This window comes from Lolium rigidum, chromosome 2 (assembly GCF_022539505.1).
Source record: "Lolium rigidum isolate FL_2022 chromosome 2, APGP_CSIRO_Lrig_0.1, whole genome shotgun sequence".
NCBI classification, from domain to species: domain Eukaryota; kingdom Viridiplantae; phylum Streptophyta; class Magnoliopsida; order Poales; family Poaceae; genus Lolium; species Lolium rigidum.
In genome coordinates this window covers 118,515,973-118,540,005 of record NC_061509.1, presented here as the reverse complement: position 1 = coordinate 118,540,005, position 24,033 = coordinate 118,515,973, and the positions used below count along the sequence as shown (strand labels likewise).

Here is a 24,033-nt window from a genome sequence, read left to right as displayed (position 1 = left end):
GTTGCTAATGAACCTCGCATGTCGACGAGGATTCGTACCACTCCTGATTGGTATGACCCCGCCTTGAATGTCATGTTGGTGGACAATAATGACGACCCCGCGACGTATGAGGAAGCAATGATGAGCCCGGATTCCAACAAATGGCAAGAAGCCATGAAATCCGAAATGGGGTCCATGTATGAAAACCAAGTATGGACTTTGGTGGACTTACCTAATGGCCGCAAGGCTGTCGAGAACAAATGGATTTTCAAAAGAAAAACAGACGGTGATGGTAATGTTACTGTCTATAAAACTCGACTTGTCGCGAAAGGGTTCTGACAAATTCAAGGACTTGACTACGATGAGACTTTTTCACCGATAGCGAAGCTAAAGTCCGTGAGGATTTTGTTAGCAATCGTTGCATTTTTCGATTATGAAATTTGGCTGATGGATGTCAAAACGACGTTCCTTAATGGTTACATTGAGAAAGAGTTGTATATGGTACAACCCAAGGGTGTTGTCGATCCTAAAGATGCTGACAAGGTATGCGAACTTCAACACTCCATTTATGGACTGAAGCAAGCATCACGGAGTTGGAACCGACATTTTGATAAGGTGATCAAAGACTTTGGATTTATACAAACTTTTGGAGAAGCTTGTATTTACAAGAAAGTGAGTGGGAGCTCTGTAGCATTCCTGGTATTATATGTGGATGACATATTGTTGATTGAGAATGATATAGAACTCTTGGAAGTGTCAAAGGCTATTTGAATAAATGTTTTTCAATGAAGGACCTTGGCGAAGCAACATACATTTTAGGCATCAAGACTTATAGAGATAGATCAAGACGCTTAATAGGGCTTTCACAGAGTACATACCTGGACAAAGTTCTAAAGAAGTTTAGAATGGATGAAAGCAAGAAAGGGTTCTTGCCCATGTTACCAGGTAAGACCTTGAGTAAAACTCAAAGTCCGGTTACGACAGAAGAAAGAGAAAGGATGAACAAAATCCGCCATGCCTCGGCCATAGGCTCTATCATGTATGCCATGCTGTATGAGACTAGATATCGCACTGTTGTTAGTTTGACCAGCATATATCAGAGTGATCCTGGAATGGAACACTGGACATCGGTCAGAAATATCCTGAAGTACTTGAAAATGACTAAGGATATGTTTCTTTGTTATGGAGGTGATCAAGAGCTCGTTGTAACCAGTTACACCGATGCTAGTTGAAACACCGATCCGAACGACTCTATGTCACAATCTGGATACGTATATATTTTGAATGGTGCATCAATGAGCTAGAGGAGTGCTAAGCAAAGGGTTGTGGCGAAATCTTCAACTGAATCAGAATACATAGATGCTTCGGAGGCTTCATCAGAGGCGATTTGGAAGAAATGTTTCATTAACAAGCTTGGTGAGGTTCCTAGTGCGTTGGACGCGATGACCATCTATTATGACAACATGAGTGCCATAGCCAATGCACAGGAGCCAATGTCACACAAGAAGGTGAAGCATATCAAGCTACATTTTGATTCTATTCGCGAGTATGTCGAAGATGGTGACATAAAGACTCGCAAAGCACACACAGATCTGAATGTGACAGATCCGTTGACTAAACCTCTCCCTAGAGCAAAACATGACCAGGTATTTGGCATTCTCAAGCTAACCTGAATCGCTGTGCTATATGGACAATCATGTAGGTAGCAGAGAAAGATCCGGAAAACCAAAACTGATCCCGGGTGCATATGCACCCGGTTTGTATAAAACATATTTAAAAAATGTAAAAAAATTAGGAAATAAATTTAGCATGTATAGGGATATGTTTTATGTGTGCACGTAAAGTTTCACATAAAACCGACAATTTTTATACCCTGTGTAAAAAAGACAAATAATGCCTCGTGAAATAGACTATTTTAACACCAAAAATTTATCTTTTTTTGCACAGGGCATAAAACATATCGGTTTTTGCTGAAACAACTTTGTGAACATGTAACATGTTAAGATATACACAAGGCATTTTTATTCATATTTTTTTAACATTTGTAAATATGTTTAATATGCATTTCAAATAAAGGGTGCATATGCACCCGGGTGCAGAAACACCCTGTCCAGATTACTTATTTCAGCATACGAATAAATTAATGGGCCGGCCCAGTCGCGGTCGCCTTCAGGTGAAGCGATCGGTAGGCGCTCCCTGTATAGCACCTCCCCGGCCGGCATGGTCCAACTCGAAAGAATGAACGCCAACCCAGACGGGTTCGGCGGCCCACAGGCTTCAACCCTCGCCGCCGCAAAGAGCCCAAACCTCGCGTAACCCTAGAACTAGAATCTCCACCATTCTAACCCATCGGTTCCACGACAGGGCCGTGCCGCCGCCTCCTTCCTCTGTAAACACCCCCTCCCCCCTCCGACCGCTGGCCGGTGCAAAGAGGGCTTTCACGACCGGAGCTCGCCGTCGCCCTCCTCTCCCCATCCTCCTTGTAGCACCTCCTCGCATAGCCAGCGCGCACTTATCTTGTCTATAGCTCTGGCAGGCCGGCTACTGTAGCGAGAAAACTTAATCTAGCGCGTGCAGAGCAAGGGCTAGTCCAAGCATCGGCTTGCAAGATGAGCGACGACGTGATATGGCACTGCATCCGCCACAACCACTGCAGCTTCATGGCAAAGTACCACTGCAGTAGCCAGCCTTCTTTTTCTTGCCTTATTTTCATTTTGGTTTTCTCTCTCATGCTAAGTCGGTTGCTGATTTGCGCAGGATCACCACAGGCATATTTTGCCGGAATCCGTACAATGCCACGGGCATATGCAACCGGAGCTCCTGCCCGCTCGCTAACAGCCGCTACGCCACCATCCGGGACCACGATGGTGATTACCACACAACGCCCTCCTCTCTTTTAAATTAACGATTTTGATTCAACAGCTTTTTTGATGTCAAAACAGTACTTTTCTACATGTAATAGTCATTGTGGTCTGCAGATGAGTGTCTTAAATTTTAGGATGCTGCAGCCACTGCTTTAAAGTTTCAATGTTGTGGTCTGCATGGTTTAGTTATTGTGCTTGTAGTTATGTTCAGAAGGGAAGCTATGCTTATCATTAGAAACTCGGTAGATCGTGTTTGGGTCGTCACTTTTGGCCCCTTATCAGACTACACCATAATTTGAAAATCGTACATAAGTTTGGTTCACTTGAACCGTAATCGGGTCCCATGCAGTCCAGTTACATCATTATTCACAGCTGCAGCACCTTCCCCCACCCCCACTGGAATCTGAAACCGTTACCAGACCTACCGACCGATGGCTGTCGGGTTCTATCGAGCACACAATGCACCCCGTTCTTTGTCCTGTGGTCCACAAATCATGATAGCCTTGATCTCTCCACACTGGCGAGATACATGGTGTCTGGTTCGTCTCGGAACCAGGGAAGCTACCGGTGAGGAGCTGCTGGGTCTGGGCCCAAGAACATCGATGAAGTAGCTGGTCCATATGGCCAGCGAGGAGGTGGATCTTTATTACGATTTTGAGAAATTTCCATGCGCACTACGGCTCTACCTCTTGTGTGCAGTTTTGCTCTTTGTCATCTGTGTTCGATTTGTATGCATTGTTCAAGATGATGCAGAGTTGCTATTCAATTTTTTTGGCCTGATCCAAACATTGTGCTGTATATGCTTACTGTTAACAAAACAAACAAAGTTGAGTTCATCTCATTCCGTTTCAATCACCAGTATATTCTGATTTCATTGCCCTATGCATTACAGATTCTGAACCAAACACTGCTGTTCTTATTTTATCTGGCATGCAGGTATTTTCTACTTATATATGAAAACTGCTGAAAGAGCTCATCAGCCAAACAGATTATGGGAGAGAGTCAAACTACCTAGGAATTATGAGAAAGCAATGGAAGTCATCAACAAGCATCTCGTATGCATTTTTAGCTGCTGGGCTTTTTTCTGTACATCTGCATGTGAGTCTAGTTAGTCTTATCGCATACCTGTTTTTTCATTATATAGGAGTTTTGGCCCAAGCTACTTGTGCACAAGATCAAGCAGCGCCTGACAAAAATGACTCAGTATCGGATAAGGATGAGGAAACTTCAACTTAAAGTGAGGTAAGTACTTCTTGTGTCAGTATCTGCAGCACATTGTTTCCTAACAGTTATCTGCTCCTGACTTCTGAGTGTGACCTGATAGTGTGAACTGGTATATATTCCTTTTAATGTTACATCATAAATGACTGGTGTAAGATAATATAGTAATTAATCCATGTTAAATTTTATGTTGCTGGTATTGTTCCATTTGCTTTCTCACTTGATTTGCTAAAACAGTGGAAAAACACTTTCGAGGTCGTTATTGAGGACATAAAATATGATCATCGGCATTGATCATATGACGGGGCTGGTTAAGATGCTAAAGGTTGTCATTTAGGGCACATTGTTTCCTGCTCTGGCAACTATCCCATGCCCAAAGGATCTCTTTAGTGTTCCCTCATGCGAACCTAGCCTAATACAATGTTACCTTGTCGAATCCTATGGAACAGATCATCGTGTAGCCACCCTCTTGTCCCATGCGATCAATCGTGTGATTTGTCCCGTGCAGTTGGCAGACCAGGCTGGTGGCCCTGGAGGAGGCAATGGCCTAAATTGATGCAAGCAGTTGATGAAGTCTTGATTTGTTACTTCCCCTATGATGATCTTAAGTTATTTGTGAAGCATTCAATGAGACTTTTGCACATGGGAGCAGCAGATTGTGCTTTGTGGCTGCATGCGACTTGTGCGCTCTTAACTGTAATGCTGAACGTGTCCAATGCACCCTTTTTACACCTGTGCAATGATGTAAAGTGATGGCTCGAGCATTTAATGGGAGTTCTGCGTGTGGTAGCAGATCTTCGTAAGTGGCCGCATATGGACGATTGGATCGGTACTTGCTGCGTGGCTGCTTTGTTTGACAGCAAGACCATGACCACATGCTATAAGCAGCAGAGTTGTCTAGGTACCATTTGTCCCAATAAGGCTCTTAAGTCTTTGAACCGTGCAATATTTTTGCATGACGATTATTCTACCCATTACAGGCGTACGAGCTGCCTATATGAAGAATAGTGACCTATGCAACGCAAACAAAGAGAAGTGTCCATGTACATTGTGGCAGTCTCTTCACTCTCTCGTCATGGCAGTCTTGTCATGGCATTCTGGCCGCAACTGCCACCCCATCCCATTCGCCCTCCTTCTCACACTTGTCCCCTCCTTGATCGTCCTACAACAGTCTTGTCCTCTTCCTTGTCATCTTCCTGCTCCACTGTCGTTGTCACCGAAGGTCAGTGTCCTCCTCCTGTTCCCTGCTTCTGCCCTACTCCTGTTTCACTGCTCCAGCAGCCATCACAGTCTCTCTAGTGAGCAACTTTGTGGAATTGACCAGCCTCGCCAGCGCTGCTCATCAGTCCCACTGCTGCGGCTCCACCCAGCTCCCTGCTTCTTTTCCCCCTTCATCCCCTTCCTTGCCTGCATAGCTCAGCAAGACTAAAGCCAAAAATGTCTTCAAATTACACGCCTCTTTTATTCAAAATACTACACCTTCCGTCCCAAAATAAGTGATTTCAACATTTCCTAGATACCGATTTATCGACAAATAAAATGCTTCTAGAATCATCCGTATCTACATAAACCGAGTCACTTATTTTGGGACAGAGGTAGTATATTTTTTGTGGGGACGATATACTAAAAATATTATAGTGACAACAAACCTTTTTGTGACTACAGAAAAAACAAAGAATTGACTAGTGATGATGTGACAGACTTGGTGGTATGACATTTGTGTCATTAAGATGTAACCAAGTTCAATAACATGCTGATTCTTCTTGTTAATATACATACTTCTACTGTTAAATTCTATGTCACGTGAAAAGCTCCTTAACATATTCTTGTGCGCTGTTAGAGAGAAGATAATTACAGTACCCAGGAAGAAGACTCAGCGTGAGATCAGAAGATCGGAGAAAGCTGAAAAGGCTGCTCAACTGGATAAGGTTTTTTTTCCCCTGATAATCCTCATCAACTTGTCTATTTCAGATTGCCGTTCTCTAACATCTGCCTACTATTGGTCAGAGCATTGAAAGTGAACTGAAGGAACGTCTGAGAAAAGGTGTATATGGTGACATTTATAATTACCCTTTCAGTCAGTTTGATACTATCCTTCAAATGGAAAAAGATGACTTGGCTCCTGAGATAGAAGAGGAAGAAGTAAGCACAGTACTGAGTATGAGAATTGAGCCAACTTTGAAATGCTCTATTGTTCTCACTGCTCAAATTCTTTCGATTCACATGCCAACACAGGAAGGTGAGATAGAGTATGTTGAAGGTGATGATATCGAGATGGGTGACATGGATGATATGGAAGACTTTGAAGGCCTTGTTGGTGAAGATGGTAAACCTTTCCTTTGTTTCTGCTGATTTTTATTGGGCATGTTACTTAGTGCTCTGACTTGCGAAGACATTTCGCTATTTTTCGTTCACTAGTTAATGTGGAGAGACCTTACAATTTATGTATTATGGCCATTTTGATTTTTCTAATATGTATGAGACGCAGAAACATTTATTTGGACAAAATTGTTATTTAGTATAGCAGTTACTGCAAATCTAACCTCCTTTCAAAAAAATATAAAATGGTTGCAGTTGACGCAGATGAAGATGATGGTTTTGATGAGCCAGTAACAAAGAAACCCAAGGGATCATACTTCAATTTGAGATCAAAGATTGGGAGAAAGTCTACCAAGGTTATCACCGAGGTAAATCAATCATTTCTGTATGAATAATTTTGATGTCATGTTACAGTGTGTTGCATCAGTTAAAATGATTCCTCTGTCGCAAAATACAAGATGCTTTGGTAGGCTAAAACAGCCAACCAAAACGTCTGATGTATTTTGGGATGTAGGTAGTTCATTGTATCACCTAAAAGCATATAGATAGTATAAAACACATCTTAAATAATCCTGCATTACATATTAGATGTTAGTGTGTCCGAAGTTTTAGTGGGAAATTAAGTATTACGTGGTTCTCTTTATTTACATTGCTGGAAGTTCTTTGGATGATTTCTTCAATGGAGAAGTTTTTCCAAAGCAAGCATCTTGGGCATAGTCTTAACTACTCTTTTCAAAGTGATTTCATTCCTCCTGAAGTTGATTTTCAATTCTTTGTTGATATTTGTTTCTCGCTTGTCTCCCAACAGGTTGATCAAGATGAAGACATGAATAGCAGGCAGATGACGCAAAAGTGAGGTCACCCAAGCATGTAGTAATATGGTCGGTGTTGATCTTTTTTGCTCTATGCTAGATGATCTACCTTTATCTTCTCATGATAACCTGTTGAATTCATATGATGTTTTTTGGTGTGCTGAGAAGATGGAAACTGACATTGTTGTACTTCTGGGTACCCGGTCACATTGAAACTGGCATGACTTGTGGCCTAGATCATAAAACAGTAATATTGTACTTGGGGGTATTCGGTCGATCTGTGATCTAAATAGATTCTGTAATTTCCCTTTCCAATGTTGTGGCGGACACAACTTTTAAGGCCATGTTGTGTAATGGATGCTTTTAAATTCAGTTGGGTCATCGACCAGAAAACTACCTCACTCCAGTCAATGCATACACCCCACGCGCTTATAGAAAAAAAAGACCCCCCTTAGGTCAAAACTAATCTGGTTTTTTCTGTCCTTGACCAAAGAATTATTTGAATTGTTCAACAATTAGAAATACAAGGGATAAATTGACTTGAATACTATGTATTATCAACTCGAATTTTAGTGATAATCAAGTCAGAATACAACTGAAATGAACACTACTAATTCTTTGCCGAAGCATCAAATCCTGTCCCACGATCATTCACATATTGGTCGATATTTGCAATCAGTGGCGGAGACAGGCCCCAGGCCACACGGGCCTTGGCCCGGGGCGTGAGCCAGGAACGTAGGCTTTACTGTAGCAAAATAGGCACTGTAGCAACACTGTAGCTACTGTAGCGTGAAGATGGCCTGGGGCGTCGGCCCATCCTGGCTCCGCAACTGTTTGCAATCACATAACTAGTTGGTTTAAACCTTTTGAGAAAACAACAGTAGTGGCAATGTCCTCAAATACATTATCCAGGGAGTTTTGTGAAGAGCAACTCCAATAGTATAGACGGTTGTTGACTATAAGCAAGATGTCATGTCATCAATAGCCAACAAGTACAATAGTTGACTATAAGAAAGTAGTACCCACATTTCATTCACACAATTTGCCTAGGAGCACGTGCTAGAGCTAGTTCTTGCATAAGAGCTCACTTACATTCTCTCTCCTCTTCTCTCCTTCAACTAGACATAAATATATTATTTTAATCCTTGTAGTCAGCTGACTAAGACTTATTGTACTTGCTCTTAGAGCAAGAACAATAGAAGAGTTAGCAGTTGGCTATATGTTTTTGCCATGTCATCTATAGTCTACTTGTAGTCAGCCCATACAATAGTTAGATACTAGTGTGAACTACTTTATATGCATATGACACACCTTGCAATCTTAGAAAGTGCCTAGGAGCGCTGCAGCTGGCTATTATCATGTAGCCTGCTTCTCTTCTCTCTCCTCTTCTCTCTCATCTAACTCAGCAAAACTATACTCCCTCCGTTCCTTTCTATAATGCATATTGTTTTTTCGCTTTTGTTCCAGAATATAAGAGGAAAGCTATGTTTTTTTGTAAAGAACCCCTTCCACCGATATGTTCCCGTCCAGAAAATCTAGAACGAATCTGTTGACGTAGAGAAAATCTGGTATCCAATATGTTGTCGTCCTAAAAACATGGACCAATCTGGTCGCACGCCTCATCTCTCTCTCAGTTCTCACGATCGGATCCTCTCTCTCCCGGCTCCCGTGTCTCATGTGTTCTCTCTTTGACATGGACTCCTCCGCTGCACGGCTCGTGGTGAAGGAGGACAAGCCCGACGTTCCCACATCTGAAGAGGAGAAGGCGGCAGACGACGTTCCCACGGCTGAAGAGGAGAAGGCGGCAGGCGATGTTCCCAAAGTTGAAGAGGAGAAGACGGCACCTGACGTTCCTGTCGTTGAAGATGGGAAGGCGGCGCCAGACGTTCTTCCAGAGGAGAAGGTACCATGCCTAGTGTGCCGTCAATTGCCGGGAACAATCATCGACTTTTCCAAGTGGATCAACGAAGTGGCAATGCACAAGTGTTCCGGCTGCGGCGAGATGCGCGACTATTTTCAAAGAAGCTCGGATGGATCTTCAACATACAGCGAGGAAGAAGAAGAAGACCAGGGCAGTGACCTGGATAGATACAAATAGGATATGACGTTTTATTCTGAATAAACCGTGTGCTTATGTACTCTTTCATCTTGAATAAATCGTGTTCTTCTGTACTCATTTGATCTTGAATAAAGCGAGTGCTGCTGTACTCATTTGATCTTGAATAAACCATGTTCTTCATAATCTTTTAAATCAGACTTTTTTGTGTAGCAAGAGCACTTTTCCATCTGACCGTGGTAGTGTTATTGTTGAGCAAAAAAAATCATGGCTAGAAAAATTGAAGTAACAATCGACACCAACATGATAAACCTTACAGTAGGCATAAAATTTCAGCGTACAAAACTCAAACAGAGGAGTAACGCTAAAAACTTTGAATGGATACTCAAGAGTTTGAAACAAGAAATAACACCATAGGCCTAAGCTGATAAACTATGACTAAGCATCTGGCAAGGAGTCAATCGCCCACTTCACAAAATTTGTAGTACATTTTAATGTCACTGGGAGAGTTCCGAGCCTTTCTAACACCTCCTTCCTCATGTGGGGGACTTTATATCGGTTGCCTCCCAGCTGAATAAGTACTTCGCACATGCAAGCTTGCAACGTCAGGAAGATTCTATTGCTTCGTTCAGCTGGGTACTCCTCGAAGGCCTGCTGCACCTTGTGGACAATGTCTTCAACAGATCCTGCACAAATATTTTCAAAAACCCTTGTAACGTCAAACCAACTCAAACTTACGGAATGCAGTACCTGGAGATAACTTGTGAAAAATTGATTGAAGCGCTGCAAAAAAAACCCAAGGTCAAGGATATTTAGGTCGGGGGAGTTCGGAGGCTGGCATGTGAGATGGATATCCCAACCATCAGCTTGAGCCGCAGCGACAAATTCTGGGTCCTCCACAGGGATATGCGTCTTTGCATTATCTTGTTGAATCCAGATTGTCGTTCCACGCTCGGATGCAGGCCATCTCTGCTTTACTGCCGGTAGCAGAAAATTAATCATGTAATCCCGACTTACACTTTGGGTAACCGCTGGGAGTACCTTAGTGACCTAGTACAAAACGATCACCATGTCAATAAGGGCCAAGTAGACAACATACAGACACTAAAAGTGAACATAAAACTAGAACTCCTTACCATTGTTCCAGCTTCTCTGTTCTTGCTTTTTCTCTTTGCCGCTTCTTGGTAGGTGAACGGCCATATTCCAAGTTTTCCATCGAAAAACACATTTCCATTAGCATCAAATCGTGGACGAGCGACGGCTGCCAAGAACATGACCTACACAATAACATTACCATACCGTTATTCAAAATAATCATTTACAACCAGAAGAAGTAATTTAAATTGCTCACCTTCTCAATGAAGTTTTTGCTTTGCGTGGTACGGAATGGATCCTCTTCGCCAAGAGCCAAGTAATAATTCTGGCTACCGCGTGTGCGGTAAAGCCATTTCTCATCGATGTGTATGACATTATACATTGGTTTAAAATTTGAGTCCTCAAAGTCTATAATGTTTTCAAGCATGGATAAACAAAATCTTACACGAGCTACCTTGTTATCATCCGTCGCCGTGGACTTGATGGCATTTGTGTGACGCCTAAACAAGCCCTCGTTCAGAGGTCGCCATAATGTGGTCTTTGACATGTTCAGTTCAATTTCTAAATCTTGAAGGGTAGTCCTTTTACTCAAATTCACCCGTTTGATAGCCTCCGCATCAAAAGGTAATCTCTGCCGTCCCGAATTTCCACGTTTGCTTTCAAGTCCGTCCAGTCCAAGTGTTTTGCACTTTGTCCACCAATTCACCAATGTACTTACATGGATGTTTGTTAGTGCAGACACCTCCTCAGACACCCCTCAACTTAAGACCCCAGCAGAGGTCCTCTCTAGAAGCATTGCGTACGCAGCTTGCTTCTGATGGAGTCTGTACCAATTTCTTTTCCTCTTCAACATACTGTTGGAACCTGCGGGATAAAGTGAAAAACCATTAAACAAAGAGACTGTTGGATTAGTACCATTAAACAAGCATGGAACGTGTGGGTCAGAAGCATGATTACCATTCTCCATCGGTTCCTCATTTGAGGCGTCCTCCGGTTCATCATCTACATGCTCTTCGGTGTCGCTTGATGAGCCACCTACATCATCAGATATGGTTACAACAGAAGTCACCAGTACTGGTCATTTACAAATCTGGTACACATATGATCAAATATGGCGAAATCAGAAGGCACTACTACTACTCTGGTACACATATGAGCATGTATGGCGAAATCAGAAGTCACTACTACCACTCTGGTACACATATGACAAAATAATGCGAACACAGATAGCACTACTACTACTCTGGTACATATATGAGCATGTATGGCAAAATCAGAAGTCACTACTACCACTCTGGTACACATATGACAAAATAATGCGAAAACAGATAGCACTACTACACTACTCTGGTACACATATGAGCATGTATGGCGAAAACAGAAGTCACTACTACCACTCCGGTACACATTTGAGCATATATGGCGAAAACAGATAGCACTACTACTAGTCTGATACACATATGAGCATGTATGGCGAAAACAGAAGTCAGTAGTAGTAGTCATTTAGAAATCTGGTACACATTTGACAAAGTATGGCGAAAACAGATAGCACTACTACTAGTCTGATACACATGTGAGCATGTATGTCGGAAACAGAAGTCAGTAGTAGTAGTCATTTAGAAATCTGGTTCACATTTGACAAAGTATGGCGAAAACAGATAGCAGTACTACTACTCTGGTACACATATGAGCATGTATGTGGAAAACAGAAGGCAGTAGCACCACTCTGGTAGACATATGAACATGTATGGGGAAAACAGAAGTCACTAGTTCTCCAGTAGTCATTCACAAATCTGAACACATGAAATACTCAAGGCACTATTAGTAGTATGGACGTGGGCACATGCAGAAATTTGATCAGACTATGCTATACTGCTACTGTATAAACGTGATCAGAACACATAAAAATACAGCTACTGTAGAAATTAAAAAATGATCAGAAGGGTACACATTCATAGATGGATATGCAGTAGCACATGCAAAAATGATCAGAAGAGTACAAACTGTATGTTCTTAAAATAGTAGCCTTGATCTGAACAAAAAAAAAGCTGTACAAACAGATGGTACACATGCTATACGCATATGATCAGTGGGCAGACATGCAGAAATTTACACAGACTATTTACATGAAATACTACTCCGGTCTAGTAGTAGCATGGACGTGGGCAGACATGCAGAAATCTGATCAGATTAGTACTAGAACATGCAGTATGGACGTATGGACGTGGGTACACATGCAAAAATTTGATCAGATTACAAGTACATATGATCATATGTTACACAATCGTACTAGCACATGCAGTGAATTGATCAGACTGTGTTCTAACAAATCTGTACAAACAAAGAGTACTAGCACATGCATAAATTAGATCAGACTATGTTCTTAACAATCTGTACAAACAAAGAGTACTAGCGTCACTAACAGTTGGCTTGAGAACAAAAAAGCATCTAACAAACAAGTGTACTGGCAGCCTAGAATTACCTTGATTTGGAACGTGTTGAAGAGGCCATTGTGTCACAGGTGCACGGACACGCCCGCGGCCAGTTAGTCCGAGGCGAGATCGTCCATGGCTGCTGCTGCCTTCGCCAGGAACACCGGCCATGGTGTGGTTCACAATCGACCGCACTCGGTGCGCAAGTCCATGGCGCGAATTGAACAGCCTAGCCTGGCCATTCACCTGACCACCATCTTCTCCAACATGGACATGGCCGCGTCCAGAACGTACACCTCCGGCCAGGCCGAGCATGTCGCTGCAGCGCCGATCAGTCTCCATGACTTCCTCCTCTTCTTCCTCTGCAAGTACGCATAATCGGGATGAATTGAAAACTCCAACTCGAATCAATTGAAAACTGAGAAAGCATGAGTTAAACCTTGATCAAGTACGACGAACTCGTAGTGGTAGTTCAAACCAGCAGCATCCTCCTCCGCCTCCTCGCGGAGGGTATCCCAGTTGATCCACCCTCCCCGGCGACCGGCCATGACTTGAGGCGAGATGGGGCGGATGATCGCAGGCGGAAGAGAGAAGATATTGGTGAGGGATGAGATGGCCGTGGTGATGGGCTCCTATTTATAGCCCCGGCGTCGCAATTTTGAAGTTGAAAAATTTGGATCATTGCCGCCCTTGGGATTCCCTCCATTGATGAAATTTTCGCCGCCTTGGGAGTCTCTACCTGTCTACATGCGCACGGGAGCGAAACAGAAAACAAAGGAGAAGAAAGACTACCGGGAGCGAGGGAGCAGGGAGTAGATCACGTGAGATCGCGTCGTTTAAGGAAACATCACAAATTTCTCACGGAACGGCCGGTCCTTTCTCCCGAGGGAGCAGGGAGTAAATCGGGGGATTTTACAATTTGCCCTCCAGAGTTTCCATTTCGACTCCCTCCTCCTCCTGACTTTCCTCCTCCATTATTTATGTTAGGGCAATCCTTAAGCATATGCCCTTCCTGGCGACAACCAAAGCATATCACTCTTGGCTTCCGACAATCCCTCGAGTAATGTCCCTTAAGTCCATAGTTACGGCAGATGATATTGGCCATAAACTGGGATCCTAAGGTCCTCCTGTTGCTACTGGGGTTGTATCTGGGCTTGAAGGTCAAGTTGGTGTTGGGTTTGTTGCTAATGAACTTCTTTGGTTCAAACTTCGCCTTCTTGCGCTTCTCTTCTTGCACTTGTTTGAAATCATCCTCCAGAGTGATTGCCGCGTCAACCAAATCTTGAAACTCTGTTGCCCTCAACATCCTGAGTTGCATCCTGAAAGATGGATTCAATCCTTTCATGCATCTTTTCTTCCTCTTGTCCTCGGTACTCACTTCATCATCCGCGTATCGGGATAACCCTGAGAACTCTCTGACATAAGTCAAGATCTTTCTGTTCTAAGTTCTCAAATTCCCTACGCTTTAACTCCATCACACTTTCAGGAACATTGGATTCCTTGAACTTCCGTTTGAACTCCTCCCAGGTGAATACCCTTCCAATTGGGTGTACTGCCACGATATTATCCCACCAAGATGCGGTGGGTCCACACAACAGATGTGTCGCATACCTTACTTTCTCCTCATCAGTGCATCCAACCGTCTTGAGCTTTCTCTCAGTGTCCATCAGCCAATCCTCCACATCCATTGGTTCTGGTGCGTATGAAAAGGATATAGGCTTGGTGTTCCGGAAATCCGACAAGGCAACTCCTTGGTTTTCGGGCCTCTCTACCCTGTTCGGACGCAGAAGTGCTTGAAAGAACTTGTTCTGCTGCTCCAATGTTGCACGTTGTCTTTCTTCCAGCATCTGCATATACTGCAGGAAATTTTGTTGCGTCATCGGAGGAGGTGGTGGTGGAAACTGATTTCCTGCTGCTGCATCTGCTTCCTCCTTCTGTCTTGCCTCGCGCTCGAGGTGCTGAGCTTCGCTCTCCTCTCCCGTCGGTCCCAACATCACCCCTAGCTCTGTAACACAAAGTGGTACTCATAGTTACTCCATGTGCAAGTTTTCTGAGCTCAACTTTGTGCACAGAACTAGTCACGCAATGAAAATCGAGAAGCAAATCCAAATCATACAAAACATATACCATGTATGTACATACATAAGTAGTTTGTTACAATACCCATAAGCAGTGTGAGTATGCAAACTCACTTATTGTATGAAAATTACAAACTTGTCAAACTAGTACACACTACAATACATATGGTACATTAGTATTGCATCTCCGCCTCCATTGGTGGTCAACTACTCGTAGCTTTGTTCCTGGTACATTCCAGACACCCATCCGGTTGAACGTGTAGTCCTCCTGATAGTGCCTGGAACATATGACCTTCCAGTAGGCTGGTAGTCAGAGTATGAGGAAGATCCCAGGGATAAATCTGTCATCATGAAATGATTATTTAACGATGCATAAGCATCGCCTGTGGAATACTCCTCCTCCTCAACAAACACATTACCGGTGTACTCGGAAGTGTTCATGTCGAAAGTTCCTCACCTTCCCCTACCTCCGGAACACTCCCCCTTGTTCACCTTACGTGTCTTCCCTCCTTCGGAATCTGACTCAATCACTATGGGATTCTCCTAATAATCTCCCACACCATAGTGAAAGTTACGGTATTGATCTATGGCATCTTGGTCTATCTCCGGGTCACATCTCACCGGATCTGAGTTAGTACCCATAAATGATCCAAAACGCCATCCAGTGGAGTTTTCGATCGGGGTAACGGAACTTCTATTGTTCCCGGATTCTTCTCCTCCCTCATAGCTTCCATAAGAGCTACTAGGAAAGTATCTAGGTGTTGGTGGGGTTGGTTCTGGTTCAGGGGCGTCTATGTCTATGTAATCACCAGTAGAAAATACTGGTGTATGAGGTTCACTCTCCATAGGCTCCTTACCCTTGGATTCTTCTTTAGGCTTTGTAAACTCATCTAACATTGTATCAATTGCTCCCGCCAGGTGGCGATTCAACTGAAAGAACAAAGTTAGAAGGTTCCTACAGTTGTCCATATATTTTGCGGCTTCTGCAGCTTTCCTCTTGGAAAATTTAAAATGGTTTAGGGTAGGATCATCATCCTACTCCATATGTGGAATATGGGCAAACTTGGAGCCAATAAGATCTTTCGTCTTATGCTCGCGTATCTCATTGATGGCTTTTAGGATAGCTATATGGTAAGCTATCCTAATTGTTCTTGCCTCTCCTGCAGGCATTACTGGGCTCATACCTAAGGCTTCAGGTAGTTGGAGTCCTACTCTACACTTTGCTAGTACAGTATCATTATAGTGCATGTACTTCATCACTCGGATTTGGAGATCACACCCAAATTCGAGCAACATAGCACGAAGTATGTCCGCAAGTCCTCCGTCATAGTCATCCAGAGTAGATTCCTTCACCTTAACGTTGTGTCCGGAACGTGAACTGGCCATAGTTGGCTATAGATAAGGAGGAATATAATATTAGTAATAATGCATCATAATAGTTATAATAAAGAATTATCTCACTAAAAGATATGAATGTATTATTCTCAAGTGAATAGACACCATATTTTTAGAGAATCCTTTACTACTTCTATTTGACTCCTACATGTTTTCCCATTAACTAGGTTCCAACCTAAGGTCAAAGCTTTTGCTCTGATGCCAACTGTGGTGACCCTGCATACCACTGCATGTTGTAGTATGCCAGTCGTTGACATAACATGTGCGAAGTACCAATCCGCAAATATTACATCCCTCAGAGTAGTACAACAGAAGCATAGCTGGTCTTTATTTCACTCATTTAATATTACAAGCCATATATGTACATCACATTGGAGCTCCTCCTGGGTCCATAGAGGATAACTCAACGGTTCTAGGTGAACCCTACTTAACTTATACAATAAAGGTCTAAGAAGGCTTAGCACCATTTCTACTCGAGCAGCTAATACTATAGAGTTCGTGTTGCTCGACTACTGCTACTACTAGTGATACTCAAACGTTGTCTTCTTACGGAACCTCCCCGGTTCCATGCACGATAATGTAGTCTACCCCGTCTACTCCTCCAGAGAGGTCTGGTTCTTCATAGCAGATCCCATCTGCTCCTTCTGGTCCTTCAGTGGCCTCCTCCAGGTGATTCAGGCAATCTAAGCATGGGGTTATAAGAGATATGAGTATGAGCGTACTCAACAAGTTTATTATAGGAAAGAGGTGTTTTATGCACTAGCTATGGCATTAGACCAGAAAGTCCTTCGAAAGGTTGCTTTTATTCTGAAGAGCTATGTCCGTCAACCTTCACCGGGTGTCTAGAACTTCATGGAGTTCCTTTCCGACCGCGTTCACAGTTCCATAACCCGGAACAGGGACTAACATGTCACGATTTGATACACTCTGCAGAGGTGTGTTGCTTTACCCGTAAGAGATCTTAACCTTGGTGCCAACCGGACAGCTTTCCCGTCCACACTTCCATGGTGTGAGGCCTGGTATAAGGTCCTAGCCAATCATTGCGTTTCTCCGTGACCCCGAACACCCACCCTTTGTTGCAGTTCTGACCTTGGGTCCTCGCCGGTCAGCCTATCCATTGGATACCATCCGACCTCGACTAATATCAGGTATCACGACCTCGATACCTTCACCGGTCTGCTGCAACCCATCATAGACCACATTACCGTGGGGACTTGGGGGTTCCCCACCCACTCCAGTTGTCCCTCGGGATTCAACTGACTATGGTAAGCGCATCTGTTGATGAACGAGAGGAAGAAATGCAACTGACTACTCTGTCCCATTCCAGATCTTATGGTTAACATGGGTCTTACGACACAATAATCACTGGACGACATTTGTTGTTAATCCTAGATCGACATAAACCCAGTCCAATGGAACCTCCACCATACTCATATCATGGTTCCATCGCCCACCACATAGTCACATTCATAGTTATGAAAATAGTATTTTTGCTTTTCATGCAAGAGTGATAAGTATAGTACTTTGCAAGTAATTTGATAAAGATACTCAAAGTGACATGAGCAAGCGATGAACTTGCCTGGTGACTGCAAGGTCGTGCAGTTGGATTGTTTGGACTGACCCTGGTCCTCTGTTTCTGAAAGATAGCATCATTGTCCGATAAGGGCAATGGTTAAAGATTCGAATATGCATGCTTTTGATTTTTAAGGTTGTTCACCCCTTCCCGGTGCTTAGTTATTTATTATCGGAGGTGGCGAACAAGCACAATTTATAATACTCCTTAAGAGCTATTAAATAATTCTTGGTTATTTATATAAAGATGTTTAATCAAAGAAAATATTTATTTTCTTTGATTTCAAATTTTATTTAGAATATTTATGAATTTTCCTTCTTTTAATTATTTGAAAACTCAATATTTTCTTATTCAATTTTTATTGGTATAATTTCATCACATTCATTTTTTAACATTCATTTAATTTGTGATGAAAGTATTTATTTTGAATAGCTCTCAAAATTTTAAAGGGGTTACATACTTTTATTTATTTTATTAGAGTTATTTTAGGGTTTTTAGATTTTAATTTTAATTTTTACTAAAAACCCATGGTCAAAAGACCAATTTGCCCCTCCTGGGCCCACCAGTCAGGCCGACCGAGTCGGTTAGGTTGGATCAGCCCGTTGGGCTCGGCCCAACAGTCACACACGCTCGCGTCGCCCTCCTCTTGTCCTAACCCTAACCCCTTCTCGCTCCGCGACTCCATGTCGCCGCCGCCGTCGCCGGCGTCTCCTGGCCGCCTTCGTTGATCCCTGGCGGCGAGATGGTTCGCAATCGGACCGCCTCTCGACGCCGATCATCTCCATCCGCTTCGATCTGGAGCTTGGTCTCCGCTCGTCCCCGACCCCTCTTCTGCGGCTAGGGTTACGTGATCCCCGACGACTTCGCCGTGCTGAGGCTCCTGGACGCCATGGTGGTGTCCAGAGCGTGTTGGTGGTGCGTCGGAGCAGTGTGCTCGGCGTGGACCACGGCTAGGTCTTGGCCTGGCGCCGCCACGACCAGGCGGGTGTCGTCGTGCCGCCATGGCACGCCCGCAGCGCCCAGCTACATGTACGCGTCCATCCTTCTCCTCTCCCTTCTCTTATTCTTCTCTCCTAGCTCTGGTCATTGGCCCTGCCTTCCTCTCTGAGGTGTTGGCCATGCCCTACTGCTCCTGTGCTATGCTTGCTGCTGCTGCTGTGCTTGCTCTAGTGCTTGGCTTGCTGTTGTGCTACTGGCTGCTACTATGCTATCCATGCCATGCTCTACTGCTATGCTGCTGGTTGTTGTATACTCTATCTGCCATGAATTGTTGCTGCTATTCCTATTGTGAAATTGGTCATGCTATTGGCTGCTCATTTGCTTGCTTGGCTATCTGTGATTATTGTTGTGGCTTAAATATATGTGTATTCCATCCTTGTATACATTTATGGCTTACTGCAGCTTGCAGTACTTGCATTTGCAGGTGCCAGCTATGCTTGTGTATGTTGCTGTGAAGCTCTATCTACTCCTAGGGCTTGCTTGCTTGTTTAGTGGCACAATTTCATCCAGTTTGGATGATGTGCTTCTTGATACAATTATAAAACTGTCTATTCAATTACTATTAATGTAATTATGGCTTGGATGTGATAATTCAGTAACTACCATGAGTTACTGATGTTCTAGTTGGTTCTAGCAAGCTCTAGCAAGCTTTAGCAAGCTCTGATGATCATATGATCATCAGTTACTTGATAACTGCTCACTATGATCCTATATGTGCTTGCTGATGGTTATTCTTGTACTTGTGTAGCACCTCACCATGTATTGGTGATTTCTAATGCTTAGTGAAGCATGTGCTTATGCTTGTTATGGTCCATTGGATGCTTAGTAAGTGTTTCTGTTGCTGGTTATTTGCTTACTTCATTTATCTGTATAGCTTATCATGAATAAATGGATAAATGAGATGAATTGCTATGCAATAATGAATCTTATGATGTATATGCTTGAGTTAGAGGGATGTCAACTACTGTTGGGGACCCTAGCTCCATTTTGAACCCTTCTGGGTGATGATAAGTGTGTTTGGCTTGCTGTTTGGATGTTGTTGGTGTGGTTGAGTTGGCATTAGCAGCATCTGGCTGCTACTTTGGTATCTCCCACCTTGTTGGCTTACTGTGATTGGATAAGTGCTTGCTGGGTGATCCATTTGGATTGCCAGCAGCTTTTGATGTTGAAAAAAATAGTGGCAGATGCATCTATACTGCCTTTTTCTAATGGTTTCAAAGGGCTAGTGTAGTCTGGTAGATATGGGTTAATTATCTAGGATGGTTTCCTTCCTATTTCCATTTGGAAGATGCTATCATTTGAATGGTTGGCATAACCATGGACGTATGTTTGATTCATCTCTGGATATTTGCCATTTTCACAAGATTCACCTGGTCTATGACCAAATGATGATCAAACAGGGTTCTCCACCCTTGTGTGTTTGTGTGCAGCATGCTTGTGCAATATTATGGACAAAACTATCTGGTTTGTCAATGATTCAATGTATACCTCACTCCAGCTCCTAGATGGTGTTGGTGTAGAGGATTTCTTCTGGCTTATGTGATGCTGGTGCTGTGCTTGCCCTTCTCCTCCTCTGGCTTGTGATCAAATATGAGCTTGCTACTCCATTTCTTGATCAACAGTTATCTATTCTTGGTGGAATAGATACTGGGTGATTATGCTACTGTGGTGTTCTTGCTGTTCTTGCTGTTCTTACCCTTCTGGTGCTTGTCTCGATGAGCACTAGGGTTTGTGGCTGAAAAGCTTTTATACCTCCTGGGGCTTTGCTCCTTGGTCGACAGCCAGGTTATTTGGTTTGGTGACTAGCCAAACTGATGTGTGTTGGTGGCCATGCAAGCATCCTTGTGAGCTGTGTGCTTCACAGGTTGAAACTTGTACCCTTGGAGTGGATCAGCTCGGCTTGTGCAAGCTTATCCCCCGATTTTCCATTTTTACTAATCTGCCAAGTGGCAAAGCCACTTGGTGTAATGTGGTGATTTGTGTTTCTTGGCTTGCAGGTTTGGAAGATGATCAAATCATCCAGAGCTTCATCATGGTCAAGATGATGATCATTAGTTAGGGCTTTAGTTATAGATTCATGTAATTTTCCTTTTTGCATTTATTTCCTTTTCTTTTATTTGATTTATTGTAATATTCATAAGAATATTGTAAATGACAATGTAATGTGTGTGTTATTTAATAAAGCTCAATGTTTTCCTAATGAGCTTATTGTGATCTATTTATATTATTTTCTTATTTGTATTATCCAATTACAATATTATTATTTGAATTATTAATTGTCTTTATATTTGATGTGTTGTTTGAGTTTGAATTTCACTTCAAACTCATTTCAAATTAAATCACTCAACTCTAAGTGTGAAATTCAAATGTCCCCCCTCATTTCAAAACCCTCATTCAAAAGAGATCATGTCCAAGTTTCTCGCACTCTCGAAACCCTAATCTTGTCTAGTGTCAAGAGAGAAACTTGTTCCATCTCAGGTTTTATGAAATTAAGCACGAAATTTTCCCTAGTTTTGCGATGCAATGCACATCCCTTTTCTAATTCTACGCCGCAAACGTCTCGAATTCTGGGATATTACAAGCTCCAGCGCTCCAGACGGAAGTACCACCCCCAGGACTGGAACTTCCGCCCAGATGCCTCCCAGATGCCGGCCAGCGCTCGGTGAAGAGGATCCAGCCGGAACTTTCGCCCCGAAGGACCGGAACTTCCGTCGGCCGGAACTTCCGCCCAAGTTCCGCCCCAGTTCCTAAAACAAGCTCGGAGCCGGGATGTTACTGCAAGGAAACAATTCATTTTCGAAACTAGGCCGGAAGTTGGCCGAAAGTATCGCCCCGACCGGAACACCGCCCCTTGAAACCGGAACTTCCGCCTACACGACTTTTAGCCCAAAACTGCACGATTCAGCATGTAGCTTATCCCTTCGCCCCACCAACTATAAATAGCCTTGTTGGCTTAGATCTGAGATTGAGATTTGTTGTGAGAATAGACATGAGCTTTTCTCCTCCCTATGGGAAACCCTTCTAGATCCAAATCTATGAAGTTATCAAGACTCTTCTAAGAAATTGGTCTCTTCCATTCTAGAAATTCTAGTGTTTGTGGATCTTTTGCTTCTTGCAATTCTATCTATTTGCACTCTTTTCCTCTTTGGAACTCTACCAATTGTTTGCCAATCTTTTGTGAGGGATTCTACTCCTTGTGGGTCTTTGCCTTGCAATTCTATTGGGTTGGTGTATCGGGCCAACGGAGAACAACCGGTTGTGTGTGTGTTGCGTTTGTATCTTCGACCCCCTCCGCTTTCCACTCGTGTTCTTCGTGTTCTTCCACTTCCCCCATGAATCCCATCCAAATCCGTGAAGATCGGGCCTCCCCTAGGGCTTAGCCCACATCACTTTTCAAATACTTCAAGGAATCATGATCGGAATGAATGACGAATTCTTTCAGCCAAAGGTAATGTTGCCAAATTTCGAGAACATGAACCAAAGCGTAGAGTTCCTTGTCATATATAGGGTAGTTGAGGCGTGCGCCGTCCAATTTCTCGCTATAGTATGCCACGGGTTTTCCATCTTTCATAAGGACTCCACCAATACCGAGACCACTCGCATCACACTCAATATCAAAAGTTTTTGCAAAGTTTGGAAGAACGAGAAGTGGTGCCTCGGTAAGGCGTTTTTTCAACTCATCAAAAGCATTTTGTTGGGCCTTGCCCCACACAAATGGAACGTTCTTTTTTGTAAGCTCATTCAAAGGGCAATCAATGGTGCTAAAATCTTTCACAAAGCATCGATAGAAGCCGACAAGTCCATGGAAACTTTGAACTTGACCAACGGTGGTAGGCGTGGGCCAATTATGAATGGCCTCAACCTTCAAAGAGTCCACTTCAATGCCATTGGCGGAAACAACAAACCAAGAAAAACCAACTTGTTTTGTGCAAAGGTTGATGGGGCCTAAGGCCACGTGGGTTGCCCGATCTCACGAATTGACCAAGGGAAAGTTGAGGGAGGGGAAGAACACGAAGAACACGATGAACACACACAAACACACACTAACCCAATACAATTCCGGTTTACTCCCGATATCCCGAACCACTATCCCGATAGAATCTCTCGAGAGAAAGACACGAGGTAGAATACCCGAGAGAAAGACCGATATATGATCGGTAGAATCACACGAGTGAAAGACCGGTGGTAGAATCACAAGTGTGAGAGACTAATCATATAAGGAGTGCCTTGATACAATAGATTTGATAATCTAAGGAGGGGGTTTCCCTAATCCCAAAGGGATGGTGGAGGCATAAGCCAAGTTCTCACTCAAGTTATGTCCAGGGTTTCTAGGTGGGGAGGGGGAACTATATATAGGGAGCCACTAAGGAGGGGTAGTTTAGGGAAACAAGGGGGTACATGGGCCTTGGCCCGAAATTACTTGGACGCGCGAGGGGGGCGGATTGTCCGGCCTTAGTGGGCGGATAATCCGGCCTAGCAGTCGTGCTTCATGTGCCATCTCTTCTTGGCGACCTCGGGCGCTCTTCTTCCGTCTTCTCTTCCATGCCTCTGTGACCTCGACCTTGAGTGTGGTTCTTGTCGTTGATGTACATGATGCGGTGGAGACAGAAGGTCGGGCTGCATCATCTCCCCCCACTTGAAAAAGAGTCGCCCTCAACTATGAGTCTTCGTGAACGTGTAGAGGAGGTAGATGACACCAACGCTTGAATGTCCCTTCACTTGTCAAGGGCCCTATCAATAGCACAAGAAAAGCAAAGTAGCAATCAAAGCGTAGCCAAAGTTCAATGGATTTAGCAAGAGAGCGCAAGTAGAAGGAGGTCACCTTATCAAGATACCGATGTGCTCTCATCGAGAGATCTTGTGTAGTTGAAGTATGTGGGCGAAACCACTCATTGACGCTCATCCAAAAGTCACTTGTGCCTTCACACAACAAAGACGAAGCAAAGTTTGTGTGTGCGTGATAGAGGAGCATATCATCAACGACATGTCCATTCATGTTCACAACACATTTATCACAACACAAATATATCAAGAAGAATGCATATGCAAGGTCAATGTGTAAGAACTCCGTATGGACATCTTCCAAATGCGGAAACACAAAAACTCCAAATTGTGACACGAACCATGGTGTCCATCTCATGTAGAAACTCATTTTCATTATTGCACTCAAGACATCGAAAATAGAAATTGTTCAACATCCTTGAAGCAAT

The 24,033-nt window shown here is 43.4% G+C and overlaps 1 protein-coding gene across 1 annotated transcript; it reads left to right on the top strand.

The window, feature by feature from the left end:
* Nucleotides 1–2,336: 2,336 nt before the first annotated feature.
* LOC124692277 (protein MAK16 homolog) lies at nucleotides 2,337–7,510 on the top strand. Its single transcript, XM_047225616.1, has 9 exons — nucleotides 2,337–2,647; nucleotides 2,737–2,846; nucleotides 3,780–3,898; nucleotides 3,988–4,085; nucleotides 5,905–5,992; nucleotides 6,072–6,206; nucleotides 6,300–6,390; nucleotides 6,639–6,751; nucleotides 7,192–7,510. Exons 1-9 carry the CDS (start codon nucleotides 2,589–2,591, stop codon nucleotides 7,237–7,239), a joined length of 861 nt encoding a protein of 286 aa, XP_047081572.1. The 5' UTR covers nucleotides 2,337–2,588; the 3' UTR covers nucleotides 7,240–7,510.
* Nucleotides 7,511–24,033: the final 16,523 nt, after the last annotated feature.

Bases quoted from the DNA above. Each gene is read 5' to 3' on its own strand.
- LOC124692277 (XM_047225616.1), top strand. From the start codon at position 2,589: ATGAGCGACGACGTGATATGGCACTGCATCCGCCACAACCACTGCAGC. The intron at 2,648-2,736 runs GTACCACTGCAG...TGATTTGCGCAG, and splicing joins CACTGCAGCTTCATGGCAAA to GATCACCACAGGCATATTTT. The intron at 3,899-3,987 runs GTATGCATTTTT...TTCATTATATAG, and splicing joins AAGTCATCAACAAGCATCTC to GAGTTTTGGCCCAAGCTACT.